This window comes from Pieris napi, chromosome 17 (genome assembly GCF_905475465.1).
Source record: "Pieris napi chromosome 17, ilPieNapi1.2, whole genome shotgun sequence".
NCBI lineage: Eukaryota > Metazoa > Arthropoda > Insecta > Lepidoptera > Pieridae > Pieris > Pieris napi.
In genome coordinates this window covers 10,971,861-10,993,534 of record NC_062250.1, presented here as the reverse complement: position 1 = coordinate 10,993,534, position 21,674 = coordinate 10,971,861, and the positions used below count along the sequence as shown (strand labels likewise).

At 33.8% G+C, this 21,674-nt stretch overlaps 1 protein-coding gene across 1 annotated transcript in view; it reads right to left on the bottom strand.

Annotated features, from left to right (window-relative positions):
* Positions 1-21,674, bottom strand: part of LOC125057758 (guanylate cyclase 32E) — a 91,981-nt gene that overhangs the window by 49,041 nt on the left and 21,266 nt on the right. Inside the window, exons 6-11 of the mRNA XM_047661632.1 lie at positions 21,355-21,501; positions 12,235-12,325; positions 10,528-10,612; positions 9,476-9,628; positions 6,120-6,257; positions 3,187-3,444 (exon numbers count right to left, since the gene is read on the bottom strand). Of these exons, the coding sequence (XP_047517588.1) occupies positions 3,187-3,444; positions 6,120-6,257; positions 9,476-9,628; positions 10,528-10,612; positions 12,235-12,325; positions 21,355-21,501 (872 nt within the window). The remainder of the gene's footprint in view (positions 1-3,186; positions 3,445-6,119; positions 6,258-9,475; positions 9,629-10,527; positions 10,613-12,234; positions 12,326-21,354; positions 21,502-21,674) is intronic.

The window sequence follows — 21,674 nt, the reverse complement described above, 5'->3', positions numbered from 1 at the left end:
TTCTTTATTTATTCATACGTTCTAAAACAATGTGCATCACAAATTTAACACACATACACATACATATCAATTATGTTAGAACATAAGCAATCTATCAATGGAAAAAATTAAACAAACAACCACAAATTAAAAATTAATAATAACCAAAACTAAATGAAAACTGAGAGCATGATAAACAAAGTTACGGTAAGTTGGAAGATTGTTGATCAATATTTTCATCAATGTTAGTAATTAAGTTGTAAGAGCGAGATAGCCTATTCACTGGACCAAAGTAGCATAATGTAAAATATTCAAGCTGTGTAGTAGTTTTTATTTCTCCAGGAAAAGGAAACGTGGGAAGACCACAAAAGCGATGGGCTAACTACATCGTTAAAGTTTCTGGGGAGAAATGGACGGAGGAAGCACAGAACAGATCCAAATGGATCAGGAGGAGGCAGATAGTACACACGAAGTAATGGAAATAACAATAAATAACGTAGACTAAGAGTATATTAACAAAACCCATTTGATATGTAATTTAATGGTATGGAATTAAAGTGGCATATAAAAATATTCATTTCCTAACATTAAAGAGTCAGCTATTTTTGAAAAGCTCGTATCTAAATTCTGGAAACATTTATTTCACTTGTCTCGTACGTAATATATTTTTGCTTCAACTAGATGGAAAATTATGCATCATATACTTTATTATATACTAAAGTTTTGTTGTGTTTTGATACAGATACATAGCAATGCTAACCCGAGAGAGAGAGCCCTGAGATTCAGAACTAATCACTTACAGCTAAGAAAGACTCCCGTCAAAGACATTGGATGTACGGACATTAGCACACAGTAACGTGACCACTTCAACACAAATTTGATTGGCGTAATTGGGTCGCACATGTCGCAAAGCATTCTCCGTTAAGGGATACATATAGTAAAAGCACTGTATAAGATGAGACTGGACATTTGCAGTTTATAGGAGCGGAAAAAATAACCCCGTCTGGCATTTTTTTATTTATGCAAGCCTCCAAATATACGGAAGGCCACTGTTTTTAATACGCCCTCATTCTTAGCCAAATAACCCTCTGAACTGAGACTCCAGGTTCTATTGGACGTCAAACATTAGTTACATTAATGTCATCACTTGCTTTATATAATTTATTACAGTTAAAATCTTTGTATTGTAACAATTTAAAATTAAGAACTTTCGTCCTTGTAACAAGCTACAAAGAAGCAAGGAGCGAAGAAGGCATCGAATAGCCATTTCTTGTTTGCGTTTTATCTTTCTGTGTAACATTATTGTTTTTTTTTACTTTTTTTTAAGCTATTGCATAGATTTTATCGCGGGCTATGAACGCGGCGACCGAATCAAGAAATTCCGTAAACACATGACGCGGCCAATACGCGTTAGAGCGGGACAGAACGCATACTGCGTCTCACATTGGTCTGGCGTGATCAGTGACGTAGCTCAGGTGCGTTAGAGTGGCACAGCACGCATACTGCGTATTCACATCTCTCTGACGAGATCGGTGACGTAGCGCGGCCAGGTGAAGCCGGTACGCGTTAGAGACAGACTATATGCGTGTTAGTCTGAGTCTGGTAGAGTGGTGGATTGAATTAATATCAAAGAAAAAAATACTGCATAAATAAATAATTATAATTGCATAAGTTGATAAAAAATGCTATGCTTTACCGCGGCAGTCCCCGAGTGCCACATGTTATTTTTTAGCTTATGAGCTCATCCAAACGCCATTCAAAGGAATCAAAGAAAAAAAAGCCAAATTACCTACAAGAAAGTTTAGTTTAATGTTCGTGGTCCTCACTATAATGTAATTAATCATCCAAAGTCTGATCTAAATTATGTTAGTGTTAATAAATCAAAACTGTTTTGGGGCTTGTAAGTTCGTAGGGATTTGTACAAAGGAAAAAGGTCACTTTGTTATTGCTGTCACGTTGTATTTTGTAGATACAAAATTGATGTGACAAGTAACTGGATTTAAATACTGGGACAGGCTTCTATTTAGTTAATATTTTTATATTTAAGGTTACATTGCGGTTTAATGAACGGAAACAACACAAAACTCCGAATAGATTTTTGTACACAACAATGGATAGTGTGATTCCTAAAGGAAGAAAGGTCCGTCAAGAAAAGAGCGTACCAATTCCTAAAAGGCCGACAGTGCACTTGCGAGCCTTCTAGCTCTTAGCGGTGGTATCACTTAAAAACAGGTGGGCCTCTTGCCCCTTTGCCTCTTATTACATAAAAAAACCGTATCCCGAGTTATGTAACCTAACATTAATTAAGTTATATATATACTAGCAGACTCGGCCAAGCGTTGCTGTGGCTAAGATTTTTGTTATATTACATAGTAGTAAACTATTCAAGGGAAACGGCAGTAGAACACCAGTCCACCATGCGTTTTTGGTGGTTATGCCATTCAATTGTAGCTTATGTGAAACGTTGGTACTTTCAACACAGCGCCATCTGTTAGAATTGTGACTATCAAATAATAAACAAATATTTTACAATAAAATTATATTGCGGGTATAAATTGAGATGTAAGCTATCATATCTTTTAAGTTGGATCAAACTACACACGGTGTGCAAATTTGATTGATATCGGTTCAGTAGTTTAGGAGTCCATAGCGGACAAACAACGTGACACGTAATTTATATATATTAAGATATATATATATATATAAATGTAATCAATCATCGCACACTTGAAGCCAATATGAGCCGTTTCGTTTTTTCCACACTCATAAATTGTATTTATCATTCTCGTTTCCGATAATGTCCAATAAGTTAAGTGTCCCTTAGATTTGAGAACTCTTAAAGTCAATTTTAACATTAGGTTTACAAAGAGTTTCTTTCAGCGTCGTCTCATCCTTGAGGTCGTAGGTTCGATCCCCGGCTGTGCACCAATGGACTTTCTTTCTACGTGCGCATTTAGCATTAGGTCGAACGATGAAGGAAAACATCGTGAGGAAACCGACATGTATTAGACCCAAAAAGTCGACGGCGTGTGTCAGGCACTGAAGGCTGATCCCCTTCTTGCCTATTAGATTTTAAAAAATGATCATAAAACAGATTCAAAAATCTGAGGCCCAGAGCTAAAAGAGGTTGTAGCGCCACTGTTTTTTTTTATTTTCATCTATCTTGCGGGCGCAGCTTCATACATTTTAAATACTAACAGGACAAACCTTATCCGTACAACTGGTGATGAACAAGAGATCCTTCGCCTCAATTCTCCACAGCACCGAAGCCAACTTCTGCTCATATGTGTAATGCCGGACGAGCAGAGTCAATGCAAGGAAAGCTGCAGCAGCTACGGCGGCAGCCGCAGAAATGACACCAGGGTCGTGCGGTATAGCGCATTTGCTGCCATCGAAGCCACAGGATGGTTCAGCTGCTGGTGGATTACCGCCGATCCATGATATTTTGCTTCCTCCCACAAGTTCCTATAAAAGGTACGCAGATTACATTTGAATTCAAAAATTCTAAGGGTGCGTCCACATCTGGCGAATGCGCCGCGAATGTTTCTCGCGCTTACAGTTCCGTTTACTGACTCAGTAGTCAGTACTAGTGCGCCGCCCGCGCGCTAATCGCGTACGGCGCGGGCGCTTAGGTTGCGCGCGTACGGCGCTCGATCGGCGCAGGAGCGGCGCACGAACAAAAATGCACGCGCGCAGCTCGCAAACTACTCGCGAGCTGCACATTCGCGGAATATTCGCCAGATGTGGACGCACCCTAACATAGCTCCATAGTAGTTATTCTAAAAACTCTTTGTGTCGAAGTTTAATATTTTATTATTTTAGAAGCTTTAATATTGTGGTAAATTTTTTTGTTCTATCATCATTAGATTTCGCAGCGCATGCGATGAATGATATTTTATAAGCATTTTTTTACACATTGGGTAACATTATTGTAGTTTTAGTAGGATCCTTATTTTTTTCTTACAATCAAAATAGCCTATATTAATCAGTGATAATGTGGCATTCATTTGGTGAAAGAATTTTTAAAATCGGTCCAGTACTTTTTGAGCCAATTCGTTATAAACATACTTACATACAAATGTTTCCTCTTTATAATTAGTATAGATTAATAAATATTTATTGAGAGCAGTATTGGCCTAGTGGCTTCAGCGTGCGACTCTTATCTGAGGTCGTAGGTTCGATACCCAGCTGTGCAACAATGGACTTACTGGATGTGCGCATTTAACCTTCGCTTGAACGGTGAAGGACAACATCGTGAGGCTTGCCTTAGACTTAAAAAGTTGACGGCGTGCCTATTTGATCGATAAATGATCATAAAACAGATACAAAAATTTGAGTCCCAGACCTAAAAAGGTTGTAACTCTGGTTAAAAGTCCTTATTAAACTCAAGTAAGTCTATATCGTAATGTTCGATGATATCTCTGTCAGACAGTTTATGAAAAAATATATTAATACGTTATTTTCGCTTAAATGTTATCTTTGGTAATGAATACAAATCATCATCTAATTTTTTGAGTTATTTACAACAAGCGTTGTTACCTTTTTAATTTAAAAAATACATTTGTTTCAGCTTCAAAGGATTATCAAATCAAATGTTCAGTCGTAATACCGAAATGGAGCTTTTTTGACATCAAAGCACTACATAGCATGTTATTAAGTTTTGGCGTTGATAAAGTAGTTTTTATACGTAGCCAGATTTTGTTCTTTAATTCTCTTTGGAAGATTTTATTCTCTTGAGGATCGCTGTAGGCATCTTACTTAAAAATACGACCGACAAAGGAATTTCTGAGATGAGATCAGACCCGTGAGTGTATCTTTGATCTCCTTACACGTACTTATACTAACAATAAATTGACATCGTATTGTATGAGAATATTGACAGGTCAAGTCCTCATAATCCACTATTGGCAAAGACAAAGTCTAAAATTACGGAACGCATTTGTCGGTTTGTATATAGACAGATAATTCTTAAGTTTTAGGTGCATAAACATTAGCGTTTTAAGTAAGTTGATGAATAAAAGATACAAACAAATAACAATAGGAACAAATCGACCCAGTCAACACATAAGAAATTACTTCTTTACAAACAAGTGATAATGCCTGTGGGGACATATGGCATTCAGCTATGGGGCTGTACAACTAAGAGCAATTTAGAAATAATACAACGGTTTCAGAACGAGGTTCTTCGGGACCATGGTGCATTGACAATGTCCCGAAGAACCTTGTACCATGGTACATGGTAAAAATTAAAGTATCCACAAGGAACTTAAATACGGCGAAACGGTTTGCCTTAGCTCACTTAAACAGGCTTCTCAGTCAGACACATGAACATAGTGTCAAAATGTTATAGAACACTAAGACTGTTAATGAATATTACCTTAGTTTAAGTTATAGCATTGTAGAAAATTAGGTCAAAATAATATTACTTAGCCATAATTATTGTATAGGCTAGATTGTAATTCATGTAAAGTCGCCCTCTCTTTTGTGAACTTTATTGTAAGAAAAAAAAACAAAAAAAATTAATGGACTGAAATTTTGTTAGAGGCAAATAATAGCAAAAAATCTTGTCAAATTACACGGCGATGCTAAGGGCGTCTCCTGCGAGACTCTGGCCTCGGCTTGGACCGCCGCGGGGTGGTCAATCGCCTGTAGGGCAAAACGAAAGCTCACTGGAGTACGCGAAGTACGTAGTAAAGAACCCGATTTCCCCGGTGAAGGCAGCTTTTAACCATAGTCAAATTTGTTATATTATAAACGATATAATTTTCCAGCTCATAATATGTAAGAGGATAATTATAATCGCTTAACACTAATTGCTAATGAGCCAGTCTCGTGAATTAATATTATGTATCAAATTGAATCAACCGCAAATGGAATTGTAATACACGATTTAGTTCAACTCAATTTCTAATGATTATTATGGATCCGTTATGAGTGGTTCAGTGTTCATAAGCCATTTAAGTTAATCATATCTGGTTACTATGAAATATAGATTTTTCGCATAGAAAGAAAGTCCATTGATGCACAGACAGGAATCGAACCTACGACCTCAGGTATGAGAGTCGCACGCTGAAGTGACTAGGCCAACACTGCTCAACATTTTTAAGTAAATAGTTCTTATAAAAAACAGTTATACTAACCGGTAACACATCTGATGCGTTCACATATCGAAACGCAGCAACTGGTTGCGCGCTCCAGCCACTAGGAGCACCTTTATCCTCAACCAAGCCTATAACGGAGAAGTTGCCTTCTGCATCACCTGCTTTATCCATATTAACCTGCGAAAATAAAGAAATGAAAGAAATCATACACGGAACATATTTGATTACAAACTTTTATAAATTTTCGCTTGCTCATACACCCTGTTGTATAGTTTAACAAACAGTGACACAATTAGCAGTTGTGTCGCAGGCGGGTGGAGAAGTTGTATTTGTATGTATTTGGCCTAGTAGATTCAACGTACAACTCTCATTCGTACGTAGGTTCAGTCCCCGGCTTGACACCAATAGACTTTTCTATGTCCGCATCTAACACTCGTTCGTTTGAAGGACACAATCTTGAGGAAACCGAAAACATTTTGAGGAAAACATAGGACATACACACGGCTGATCACCTGCTTGTCTATGAAATAAAAAATATCAATGAATCTAAGCAATACCCATCTAAGGTTATAGCAGAATTATTATCATATTTTATCATCTAAAAATTATTATTGTTTCAACAGAATATGAATCCAGCGTTAATCCCGGCTAAATGCATTTATTGCTAATAAGGCATCAGAAGTACTTTTAAATGTTCTATAATTTATTTTCAAATATTATGAAGTAAGTCTCTCACTTCTACGGTCTCTCTACGGTTCAATAATAATTTAACATTGTTAATGGTTATTTTTCTATGGAATATCAGTCGGCACGGTTACTCTGTAATTTCAAATAGTGATTTTGACTTCAATATTGAGTTCAAGATATCGAAATTGCAATTGGATCGAAAGTACAACCGCTATTGAATGTGCCTGAGCTGATACGATATTTAAGCAAACGGGACGTTCAGCAAACGTTCGTTCTACGAGTCGTCGTTTAAATTGGAGAATAGGAGGTAAAGTTGCTACATTTAGTTCATTTGGGAACTAGGATAAGTCGCTAATTAATGATGTTCAGTATTTAGCTTTTATATTTATTTAATTAAATTACAACTTTTATTTTGTTTCCTTTGGAGTAGAGACTCTTGGGCCGTGGGTTCAACAGTCTCTACAGGAATAGATACATTTTATAAAATAAAACACATCTCTTCCAAGAGATTATATTAGATTAGATATATAAAATTAGTGAAGTGTAGAAAATGAATGTAAATGAAGCGATTGTATCAAATACCATGGGGTATTTGATACAATCGCTTTGATAAAGCATTGGCCCAAAATTATTAATACAAAATCTTTAAAAAAAATCTGTTTGTGCGACATAAACGAAACTTTTTTTCTAGATTTAAATGCTCAGCATTTAAATGATAGTTCAAGAATAATATAACAATTTTTATGATAAAAATTTATCGTTTAACTTTAACGATTTTGTGTGGACACGTTTGCCCCGTCTCATTTCCTTAGGACAAGCAAAAAAGCTGGGGCGGCCGCAGAGTAGGCAGAAAGTAATAAACGGCAAAAATATAAGAGTTTTTCCTTCAACTTCGATTTTGTTTTTAAGATAAGATTTTAAGTTCACTATAATTGCAATACTCAATGTTAAAATGTGCTTTGATTTCTTTGTATATTTATATAATCTGATATATTTACCTTTACTTTACATGAAATTTACTTCTGAACGCAAACATTAATATTTGACAACCAATATATATGTACTTCCTTTTCGTTATTTTTAATTTTTCCATTTTTAAATTTAAAATACGCTATCCCGTATGCCGTATCGACGCAATAAACATCAAATGTTTGACAGTTACGAAACCCATGAACATTTTGTATTGGAAATTATTTTAAATTTTATAATATTTTTTCGTGTATTTTCCAAGATTTATATCGTTGATGACGGAGATAAATACAACAAATAAATGAAAATCACGCACATTTTTAAAAAGTTTGATCCCTGTGGCAGTGTACCATTAACGCTGGCAGCATTTCGCTGTTTTGCGATACTTTTTTACCTCGCTTTAATAATTTTGTATTGTAACTTACACAAAGAAAAATATTTTCTTTAAGTCTAGAGAATTTATTTTATCAGAAAATACAAATTTGCGTAAAATACGACAAAATTAGTTCCAGCTAGTCAGAAGAAATTGTTATTGAAAATGTAGATTGTAGTATAAGGTGTTAGGGGTCCAAATTACCTAAAAATTAAGGGAAAAAGTCACAAACTCTAAAGGAAGGAAAGAAACGTAACCGAAGTACCTTTTAGTTATTATAATGATTTCGTTAACTTAATCAAACAATTTTGACTCCCAGCAAATAAATTGTGAAGAGATCGCCGGGGGCGCTGCAGCTGGGCCGTACGCGGATCGCGATATATATATCGTTAGAAATAGTTTTTTATTTATTAAAAAAGAAATATGACAACACAGGTCCAATCGTGTTAATAAACAAACTATTTATCTAGTACAGGACTGTATTTCGAAATAAAAATAAAGCTTGATATATTCGGTAGTGGGCTGATCAATTTAAAAAAAAGCATCGTAAAGCGCCCATCTGGTACCTAATCCGCATTGTAAAGCAATAAATTACTAGTAAAGACTAAAATTGGAAGTGTATTTCTTTGTTAAATTAATGGTCACCATAATTGTCATATTTTAGAATAGTTTGGAAAATCCAAAAGTGCACGCCTCATAGCGGTCATTCACATTTAAAATTATAAAACAAAAACTCAAGTTTTTTAAAACAAACTAACAAAAAAACTAAAAATTAAAAAAAAAATGAAAACGAATGATTAAAAAAAAACAATTATATTATTTAATTTATATGGCGCCACTATATATTTTTTTTAAATAAAAACTCTAAGGTGAGGAAAATACACAGTCGTATTTTAGTTTTTTACAAATTATAATTAAACGACAGTACATAGAACGCTAATATTAACTAGGAATCAGCCCAGGGTATAAGTTTATATAATAAGAAAAAAAGTATTCTGGTACGATAAATTTTTCGACCAATTTCTCTGCCACATACATGGATCCATAAACACAGACTGACGGACGTCCAAGAATGATTGATTTTAATGTTATTATTTACTATGTTAAACAAAATAATTGTTCACAAAAAATACCATATGTGCTTGATAGATTATTTAACTCGATTTTAGTGCACTCATATTATCCTGTAAGTGTTATATTAGTGAGAAAAAAGTCATTCAAGTTTCGAAAGACTGGGTTTTTTGACATGTCGAGAGTAGAGCACTGCGAGGCGTGCAATAGATACCTTATAACATTTACTGTCGAAAATGCATTATATATGTTGTGTACTTAAATAAATAAATAAAATTAAAGAGACAATACTTACGTCGAATCCCTGAAGCGAACGATATACTGTAGGTCTGAGCTGTCTCATAATGGTGGCACCGTCTGTGGGCGACACCCCAGCAACCATCGCTGCTGTAGTTGCTTTTGCCCATAGCAACACTGCGTCGTAGAGATGAGCAGCTTCTATTGGTACCTAAAGATTTAAAATCCCTTTATTTATAAGATACTAGTTGACCCGGCGAACTTCGTTCCGCTTAACAGTCTAACAATATTGTGTTAACTTTAGTTAAACTTATTTTATGATTTCATTAAGGTAACATTAATACAACTTTTTTTTGCAAATAAAGAAATATTTTATTGCTTGCCACTGCGAAAAAAGAATTGCAGTTTCATACATTAGGCCTCTTATCTCTAGCGCCAATATTGCGATACTGCATGTTAAAGCACTTTCTAATATACAAAATTTTTCGTTTTGTTATCCGGCGCAAGAACAAAGTGGTAGGTTTCTATTATATGCGTAATTTTGTCAACAGATGGCACCACATCCGGTTTGCATTCGTAAAATTAATTAATTTATTTATTTTTATTCGATAACTTATCCGATATTTTATAACCACCACTATAATAAACGTATGTCGCACCAGAATACCCATCAACTCAGGAAACGATTCGAATAATATTAAATAAAAATAAGAATCATCTCTCACTTATAGTTTCCGAGGAATTTGCGCTCATACATACCCAGATAACAAAAGGAATACATAGTCGCGACAGTGTACATACACACACAAGTCAAGCCTATTTGCAGTCGATTAACCATGAACTGGTAGTAAATGTAAATTTAGAATAAATTTAACATCTTTCTGTTTATGGAATTGGTAGATACGCTTTTTTCTTGAAGGTCCCTAAGTCGAATTAGTTCGGAAATACTTCAGTGGGCACTGGTTTCACATAGTGGTGGTGCGCGGCAAAAATCGCCTTAAAAACGCTCAGTTGTCCGACGGACGTCGAGGTAATACGATATTTCGTATTCTGCCTCGACGTCCGATTAGTTTTCATGCAATCAAGAACACATTCCGTTCTATAACTTACCGATGTATCTTCGAATATCTTGTGATAATTTGGGACACAGAAGGGCGGAGCAGCCGATAATTTTCGGATCATTTGGCACAGGACCCTGAAAGATGTCAATTACATTAGTCTCGTCACACGCAGAATTGGTTTTAATTAAATCCCCACGCTTTGAGCTACGCTTTCTTCGGCGTCTCTTAGTCGCCGACCTTAGTTATCAAAGTAAAGTTTATGACGATAATACGATGGATTTTCTATACTTATGATTTTAATTACGTCGCATACGATTCATCTATTTAAATAGCATATACATAATTTAATACAGGTCACGTGTTGCATGACGTTGCAAAATTGAGCAGAGTTGGCCTAGTAGCTTCAGCGTACGACTCTCATACCTAAGGTCGTAGGTTCGATCACCGGCTGTGCACCGATGGACTTTCTTTATTTGTGCGCATTTAACATTTGCTCGAACGGTGAAGGAAAACATCGTAAGGCAATCGACATGTCTTAGACCCAAAAAGTCGACGCCGTGTGTCAGTAACTGGAGGCTGATCACGTACTTGCCTATTAGATTTGAAAATGTTCATGAAACAGATTCAGACATTGATTGCCACTGATTTTTTGGCTGGAGGCTAGCCGTCACGGGACTGACGGCTAACGTCTAGTAATGGAGAGGCATTAAAAGAAGATAGTAATAAAAAGAACATGCGGCATTTAAATCTAACCATTACGTTGTTTGATTGTTCTTTTTACTATTACAGATGAGACAATTTCCCGAAACGTAGTATGTACCTACGCGGCGCCGCTCAGACGACGCTTACTCTAGGTCAGAATGAGTTACTCACGCTATTAAAGATTTACTACTGCTTCAAGTTTAATGAATTATAAATATTTAAATCTTTCCTCAAAGTATATACTGAAACGCTGAGGAAGGTGATTAAAAAGTTTGATAAATGTTTTAAACAATTTTGGTAATAGTATAAGAACCCGTTATACAACGACCTTCACCGAGATGCTTATTTAATGAAACGTATTTTATATTTAATTTAATATGTCAATAAATATAATCCATATGGGTTGCCTATCAAATTTCAGTCCAGAGTAGGTTTAATTAATATTTAAAAAAAAAATATTTGGGATCTTAGACCATAACATGAATTAAAAGTAAGCGTTGACTAATAAACTACTCTAAGTACGCGTTTAACACATTGTTATGAACAGGATGTGTCAGTTATCAGTCATAACAATTATTATTCGGGGTTTGACACTTTGCAAAAAAAGCACTGCGCTCCAATAAACAGAATGTCTAGAATGTCCAATCGGCTGCAGGGCCCGAACAATCTTGATATTTTCGGATCTAAGAAAGTGATCTAAAGGATTCTAAGAGCTTTATTTTGTAATTAAAGGTTTTTTTTATTACATATTTTGTGATATTTGGCTTTGTAATTAATTTAATAATTATAAGCATTATGTTTGTGCACGCCCGCCACACTTACTATGAAGGCACATTGGTTTTAATTTGTATAACATTTCAATTTATTTGATTTTTCTTATATCTTTAATTAAATGAATAAATAATTTAAAGCTTCCTCCCACAGATGTATTAAATAACGTATACCAGAGTATCGAGTCATTTGTCAACCTCTGTCAGTGATTTGTGACGGACGATGTCAGTCAACATTATATGACCAATTTGCGCTTTTGTTCTCCTTCTATAAAAATACTTACTGGTAGTGTGGGTTCGTAGGGTAGGAGGGTGTCAGCTTGAGAACAGCTCGAAACGCCAAAACATCGCTGCTGCTGTTTTGGAAGAGGTGATCTAATAAGAAGGAAAAAAGTAGTATTTAATTATTATAAAAGCAGTGTTTAACTATTAATAAAAACAAAAACACCAGTGGCTATACAACCTTCTTAGGTTTCATGATCACATGTCAATCTAATGGGCAAGTAGGTGTTCACTGTTCAGCCTTCTGTGCCTGACACACGCCGTAGAATTTTTTTGGGTCTAAGGCAAGCCGCGTCCCTCAGGATGTGACCCTTCACTGTTCGAGCGAATGTTAAATGCCCACATAGAAAGTCCATAGTGCACAGCCGGGGATCGAACCTACGACCTCAAGGATGAGAGTCGCACGCTGCCACTAGACCAACACTGCTCTTAATTAACAAGAAATAATTGATCTTATTGAGTGATCTAGTGACATAGTATTTAACCTTAATCGTAATTTAATCCAGTCAAGCGTTCGAACTCTGTGGAGTAATTAATGATTTTATCTTAGGATTTACTTATTTTCTCAATGTTACTGTCCCCCGACAGTAACATTGAGAAAATAATTCGGCTGATCACCTTGCAAACAAGGAATGAAATGAAGATCAAAATGACGTTTTATTTATCAATAAATCAAAAGCCGTCTTGGCCATGACTTCAGCGTGCGACTCTCATCCCTGAAGTCGTAGGTTCGATCGCCGGCCCAGAGGGCTTGCTTTCTATGTACGCATTTAAAATTTGCTCGAACGGCAACGGAAAACATCGTACTAGTACGGGAGGTAGCAACGTTTTCGAGAAAGAATTTCAGGTCAGCTGATTTTGTGATATGTCTTCCTTCTTGCACTTCCGGTTAGAGTCTGGGCAATCTGGCTGGCGGTATCGGTTGCGTTCATTAGTGCGCATCCTATCTGTCCAGGTAATAATCCTGGATTTTAAAAGCATTTTAAGAAGCGTAATTTTTAATTTTTCGTTTTTAAATACGTCTACCTGACATACTTTTTTTATTGCCAGACATTTTTCACGTTGCTAACTATGTGCCAGACGCGATTTTAAGTTTTATTTTTATAAAAATAAAACTTAAAATCGCGTAAATTGTAAATACTGTATTTGTGTAAATAAAATTTAGATACATAAAAAAAATATTCATTTTCAGTTTTTCTTATATTTAAATAACATAATATTAAAATTACAGACATTCTCATATCACAAAATCAGCTGACCTAAAATTCTTTTTTTTCAAACGTTGCTACCTCCCGTACTATACGGAAACTGTCTTAGATTGACAAATAATTATACATCTGAGGCCCAGACCTACAAAGGTTGTAGCGCCACGGATTTATTTCGTTAATACTCGGAACAAACACAGGCTGCAATTTCCCCGTACTAGACTATCTAAAGTTAGTAATTCTTTTATGGGAAAAGAGATACTTTTCTTTAATAAAATCCCAGAGGCTATTACTAAGAAATGTATTAAAGAGAAGCTGTGTAAAAAGGCTTACTAGTTACTATATAGTTAACGTTATCTAGTTGATCAAAGGGTCTGGGACTAGTGCTGGGCTATTTCTAATTAATTTGCGATATTTGTTTTAAAATAAGTGTTGTTTGCCATATTCATTTTGTATGATGATTTGATATTTTAAAAGAGTACCGAAAGTTTTTTACGCCGGATTTTTTTCTACACCCTCTGTCTTCTTTGCCGATGACTAGGGATGTCTACCGATACAAATTTAACGTCGTGGAATAAGTGATACCTGTATCTTATGTTCCACAATAAGCATATTTTATTTTTATGTAGAGTTGGGTCAGGTTCGATGTATGATAAATAGCAGTTATATAAGGTATAAATATAAATTTTATAAACGCTGAATGAAACGGAAAAAACGAATGGCTTAAACTGAATTTAATGAAAACACGCTTTTAAAAAAAGAGTCCAAAAAACTGTTTCTCAAAATTCAATTGTCAATAGCATAAACAAAATGGAAATGTTGTGAAACTGTGAGATTCAATTGCAGTCTATTTTCCCGGTATTGGGATACAATGTAGGTTTTATATCAGATGGAGGAAATGAACCAACAGCGCATATAAACATACTTTATTTGCGCTTCAATTCATAAATTTAAGACGTTATATAATCTACAATATCTATCCATTTGTAAATTAAGAAAGAGATGCTCCTTCGACCACACATGTAGTTATACATTACACTGACTAATTCACTCACATGCAACCATACACTCACTCATGCACTCGTGTTGTAAACAGTAAAAAAAAGTAATTGGAAAAACAAAATGAAAATGTAATCTAAGTTTTTATGGAAGAGCTGGGAATCCTGACACATGTATTTTTTTCTAAAACAGTTCCTTAATCTTGCATGCATGCTTGTGTATCTATCTTCTATATATATAAAAAGAAAATGGTGTTCGTTTGAGGCTCTTTCACGCTTAAACCACTGATCGTATCGACATGAAACTACCACCATTCGATGCGAAATTTTTCCTAGATGGTTTATGGCTATTTATTTTTTTAATTCCAACGTTCCTTCATTTTTTTATTTCTGTTTTACTTTTATGAATTTTTTTCCCGCTTATAAAAACAAAAGAGGCTTCCTAGAACCGCAAAACGTCAACATCTGTTAAAAACTCGATTTTCGAAATATTTCAATTTTCTTAGCGGGAAGTTAAAAAGAAGAATAATAAAAATATAATTTATTTTAATTCGTCCAGCAAAGCGGGCGCGAAACGGCTAGTACTAAATAAACACATTTTCATTTTTATTAATAAGAGGCAATGTATACCTTCAGCTAATATTAGTGTCCGTGGGTAGAAATAATCACTTATATCCGGTAAGCCCCTGCCCGTTTGTCCTCCTTTTTTTTTTAAAGTTAATGTTATATTTTAAAATAATAAACACATTTATATTTCTATCTCACTTTTAGGTATCTGTGTACCCTTTTTTGGCCAATCCCGCTATTCCTGTCTACACTGTGCCACTCTCTGCCATGTACCATCTGCTATTTCCTTAATTTGATCTTTCTACTTTCTAAGTTATCTTCGTTTTTGTACCTTGGGCACCAGTTTGGTACTCTCTTGTTCCTTTTGCCATGTGCCTCGCAAATTTCCACTTATATTTATTAATGTTTATTGTAACAACACTAGTTGTTCTTCTTAATGATGTATTATTTATTTTATCAATTATTTTCTTCCATATCATACTTTAATAACCGCTCGTTAATAATTGCTACATAAACAGCGTGAATATAATCAAAGAGTTACGAAGACCAAATATACAAACACAGAATCAGTTCAAATGGGTCAATTGAGTCGAAATCGTGACAGAATTCGAAACTAAGACGTGATGAAAATCATAAATAACCCTATTCATGATAAAGCATCCAGTTTGTGGTCTATGGCTTTTAAACGTGGTCTTTTATCTTTGCATTTTTAATAAGAATTTAGTAGAAAAATATTTCCACATCACTAGTTACACAACATTAATTAAGTTACATACATATATATTTTAGTTAGTAACTAAAAGCGTAAATAATACCGCACACTTAAAACCAAAATGAGCCGTTTAGTTTTTACCACACTCATAAATTGAAATTTAAGATTCTCATTTCCGATTTTGTAACATAAGTGTCACTTTTACGTACTCTTCAATAAGTCAAGTTAGTTTTTAGTTAATCCAGCGTCGCAACCCCATTAACCCTTATTTTATATTTGTTATAAGCTCATATTTTAAACAATTAAAGCCAGTAGACACCCAGCTTCAAACAAAGTGTTTCATTTAAACTATAACAACAACCGCCACCGAACTTATACTTAAGTAAAATAAAAAATCTTAAATAAAATAATTTCATTAATATTGCTACGGAGTAAGCCTGTTATGCCATGTCTTTTGAATTTAGTTTAAGTCGTTGAATTGGGAAATGCTTGTTTTATTAGTTTTGTTTTTTTTTATTTCAATTAGACCACCTAAAATGGTACCTTTGAACGTCAAATAAAATATAAAGAAGATTCTAGTTGCCCCTTCCAAAAGGTAGTTACGTGTGGAGAAGAATGGGCAAGAAACTCCACACTTACTCTTTTAAAATAGGTTTACAATATTTTGTTTACATTAGTTAAATAATAATATGTGAAGACAATGTACTCTTAGAATAAAACTACTATACTAAAAAAGTTAGTATACATCTTCCTCACATTTTTACAAAAATCGAAACCGTAGAACATTATACATTAAAGAGTAATAAAAATAATATAAAAAACACAATAAAACAGTGTGTGAGATAAAATAAAATAATGACATTTTGTAGTATTATAAATTTAAAAAATAACAAAAATATGTCAAAGCAAAAAATTAGCAACCAATTTGATTTAAAGAAAAAACTTTTAACTAGATTAAAGTTATGTATTATTATAAATTTACAACTATTTAACATAATTTTAAATTTATCCGACGTTTCGCGTGCTTTACAGCGTGCGTGGTCACGTTGGCTGAAGACAAAAGGTGTTGGATGTCAAAAAGTATCACAGCTGTAGAGAAAGTTGCATTATCTGTATTTATTTCCCCGGAGTTGGTATCGACTAAAAGATGGAGGGTTTTGGCAAAAATGGCTCACGGTGTCCTCTATTTTTGCGGATTGTTTTTCTTGAGATTTTAATTTGGATATTATTGGATCCCAGGTGTTTGACAATATTGTAGGCCGTCTTCTCTATTGACTTTGACCAATTTGATTTTGTCCAGGGTCTATGATTGTCCTATGGAACAGGACCATGCATTAGCAAGTTAAGCATGGCCATTGGGTGCTTAAGAGTTCAAACATTTATACGAAGTATAAGTACTAGATTATACCATACCTTATCAAACTTTGTTGGTTCTTGATATCCCGACGTCAAACTGACGCTTAAGTAGATAGAATGTCTTATCTTTATTTACGCAAGTTGTTGGTCTTAAAGCTAACTTTACGATCACATATTTGTCAATAATAATTGTCCTTTTCTATATATTCGACCAATTTTTTTTATGTTAGCATCCTAAACTTGTCAGACTAATTGTGTATATTATTGTCCCTAAATTAACAAGGATGCATTTATGATAAAAAAATTCACTAACAAACACAAGAAATTATATTTCGCTTTAATTACAAACCAATATTACATGAAGTTATATGGAAAACCTTTGAGTTATAAAATAACGCTGGAATAAAACCTTAAAAGTGTCAAACCTACACCATTCGAACTGGCAGAAGAAAAACTTTAAATTACCAGGATTAATGTGTTTGAAATGACGTTATTATCGACGCCTAGTATATCGGCTTAATTAGAAAGCGAGTGGTTTTCTTTTATGTATTAAAATAGTTTATTTATTTTAGTTATAGTAACGTGTTATTTTGAGTTTTTTTTTGTAAATTTTTGCATTACTTGTACTTTATCCTCTGTAGGTGTTTCTTTTTCATTGTTCCACTTTAGGGTTGCCTGGACGAAATCGCTTGTTAGCGATAAGGCCGCCCGTTGCCTTATAACTTTTGTAACCTGCTTTTTTTATTTTTGTTATGTTTCTGTTTTTGATTAAGGTAATAAAGTATACCTAAATAAATAGTTTATAGACGAATCCGATAACGCACTAACAGGAAAATACCCTTTTTGTAGAAGTACCAACCTACTACGAGGGAATAATTATAATAATAATAGTTAACACAAGCCAGAAGCTGGCATGAGTGTGAATAGGAATTAAATGTGTTATAAAGAGCTGTGTTGGCTTGAGCGTGCGACAAAACCCAGCTGTGTACCAACGTACTTTTCTATGTGCGCATTAAACACTCGCTCATACGGTGAAGTAAAATATAGTGAGGAAAACGGCATGCATAAAGCCAGTGTTTCCCAACGGGGCCCACGCCCTACAGAGCGGCAATTTTTTGTTAAGAGGGGCTATTAGGAAATTTTATAAAATTATTTGGAATTAGAATTTCAGTTTTTCGTTGTTTTGAAAATTTACTTACTGTGTTTCGTAACACTTTCCTTATGATTTCTTCCTAAATTTCCTATCAATATATTTCTTAAGTGAACAATTATTTAAAAAAAAATATTTAAAACTAATCCATATTACAATTCTTAAGAATTTTCGACAGGCTAACTGACTGATATAGAAATCAGTAGCAATATCAAGGATTGGACCGCTTTTGATATTTTTTATAAAATAATACGTTCCATAACGATACGCGGCAGTTAAATTGGAAAACCAATTTCCTTAGAGACTGCTCTAAAATTTTTGTATCGGGAAAATTCACAAAGTGTTTTGGTGTAAAAATAATGAGATAATTTATATTTTACAATAGGGTATTGTAATATAATAATTAGATTACGTTGTTGTTTTATATAAAATAATTATCATTTAAAAGTTATACATATCTAAATAAAAAACACAAAAAAACTTAAAAAATGAATAGACAGTAAAATATTAAGATGTACACCCACGCAAACGTATGCACACGTATAAATCTTTAGATTTAACAAGGTAAAAATGCCCTCGACTTTAATAAGTAAAGAAAAATTACAACAAAATTCAGCTAGTGAAGTTTACCGTACACTCATAATTTCTCCATAAAGCTATTATATTATAGTTTCAACGTAGCAACGTCCTTCGACTTAATTCTTTTATTGGATTTTAACATATTATACATAATACTATATTTACAGTGTATGTTACAAGCTTTCTTTTTTAAAATATATAGCGAGCCCGACAGACGTTGTCAGAATATTTAAGCGATTTAATATCCTATTAAAGAAAGTATGAATCAATCCAGCCGTTTAAAAGGAGTTCAGTGACATAAAAACGAACAATATAATTATATATATAAAGATTTGGTAAATATAATACTTAGTTACAAAAAAAATCAATAAAATTTTAGGAATTTTGTATAGCAAAAGACAATTACAAACAAAACAGCGAATGAGATAGGCACTTAACAATGATTTCTTTATTGACACAACTACCGAATATATCCAGCTCCGTATTAGTACTGTTTAACCATTATAATCGCGAATAATGCGAACTGTTAAATATTCAATACATAAACCTTTTAGATCATACAAATTTCCAATAAACCAATCCTTTTGATTTGGTATTACGAGTTTTATCACGAACACGTGAAATGAAAGCATTTTCGTTATAAAATGTTCTTTTCCACCGCAAAATGGTGAACAATAACAAAATATGTATAGTAAAGGCCAGTATAAGGTTTTTAATAGACGAAATAGATTAATAGACCATATACTAAGACCATATAATAAATAGGCACCTAATTATAATTTAAAGAAGATTCATATAGAAGTAAGGAAGGGGATGACAGGTCTGGGCGTTACTGCATACGATTTTTTGCGTTTTCTGAGAAGATTTACTATGGTAATATATATATATTTTTTTACCATAGGAAAGTAGAGATTTCAACGAACTGAAAGCACACCAACTTTTTGAAAAAAGCTGAAATTTTGACGTCAGAATTTTCGATTGAAAATTAGGGTGTTTTTTCGATATTAATTCAAAATAAGGTGAACAAATAAATATTTTTAATCAAATAAATTACAGTGTATTTGGGACATAGAAAGGTAAGTTTTCAGCAAATTTCGTTAAAAAAAAAATATTTTTGTTAAAGATAAAAATAAAAAACCAAGTTTTTGGTTTTTTGAATTTTTCACATAAATTTTGAGGTTATGTGAAAAATGTGTGAATACAAAAGTTTTAGATCTTTTTATTACCTCCAACTTTGCCATTTAACTTTCTTCGATAGGACTTGTAGTTTTGCCGGAAATCGAGATAAACCGTTTTTTACCCTTAAAACCCCCCCCCCCCCCCTTACCCCTTCCCGACCTCAGATCGACCGTAATTTATTTTTCCTTTCATTTTGATCATATTCCCCTGCTTTTCTAATGGGTTTCATCCTACTGTAATTTTTTTCACTTTTTATTTATTTTAAAGGCTATCTGCACTGGTCTATAAACTATAACATAACATTTGTTTACTATAGAGCTCATATCAAGAACGTAATTGGTTTTGTTTATACGTTTATTCAGAACAGAAGATAGATAAAGATAAATCATTTAATAGTTATTTGAGGAACAAAAGCCGACTTTCTCGAAGATTATATGTCTCTAACAATTCTCTTGAATTGTCAATTGTTTGAAAAGTCCATACCACTGGGAATCAGTGTTGCTAGTGACAGGTAAAGATAAGTCATTTGGATAAAAGTTATCGTGTGTTTTTATATATTTTGTATTTTTTTTTAAATCAAATTAATATATTTTATTTCTTTAATATCGTTTGCCCTGGGAAACAAAGGCATAAACGCGAATGTTTTAATGTTTTACCTACCTAAATGACCTTTTCCTTAGGTTATAGTACATAACTGTAATTTTTTTCAGTTTTTGCAATGGCAAGTAAATTGTTGCAGAACTTTTTATAAAATAAAACACAAGGATGTCTTTATTTTGTGTGTACAATGTTACCTAATTTTACTCGCCTGAAATAGATCGCAACCATAAAGATAGTTTTAGTTTAGATTATAATTCTACCAAATAATCATTACAAGTTAATACTATAGTTTAAAAACAATTAAAAAGTATAAGGTAATATCTTCAAATAGTATCTTCATCGAATAGTAATTCTTCTATCGGTAATAGTTTCGAATTTTGGACATTCGTAAAAATTACCATCGTAATGTGAATCTTAAAACCCTTTTGCTATTAACTAAATACATAACAACAAAGTTTAAATTGTTGAATAGAAAATAATGCAAGAAATAATAATAAATACATTTTAGTCGGACTTTTATTAGATGTTGGTAGATAGTAAAATTATTTATTGTACGCACCAAGAAGTTTCAGAAAATAAACAATGTCAGTCTGACATTTCAAAATGGCGACTGTAGTGCCATTTTCAGCCGCCTGTCAAGAAAAGTATGTGGCACCAAAGTTTAGATAAATCCGTCAACAGGAAGGAGGTCAAATTTCAATTACTAGATGACCCAAACAGGTCAAGCTAAAACCGTTTAAAAATACTAGCATATTCGAAGAAAGGTAAGCACTTACCAGTGAGTGTGATTGCTGCATTACTTGGATCGTAGATCTCGTCGTCCACAGCGACGACCGCGTACTCGCCATTGGCAAGAAGTCCACGACGCAATAGCACCTTCACGAAGTCCACTAAAGCAATGTTCTCGCCCAGAAACACGTATACTGTTAAAAAAGAATTTAAGAATAGAGTATCATAAAGGACCTATATGGTCGCCTAACTCCAAAAAGTACATTGTTTCTTTCCATTTTTCGTCACCCTTTCTTGAAGTATGGAGAATGGAAAAAGTATATGGTGGAGTTGAGTAGTTTATTTATCCATTTTGTAGGATAGATAT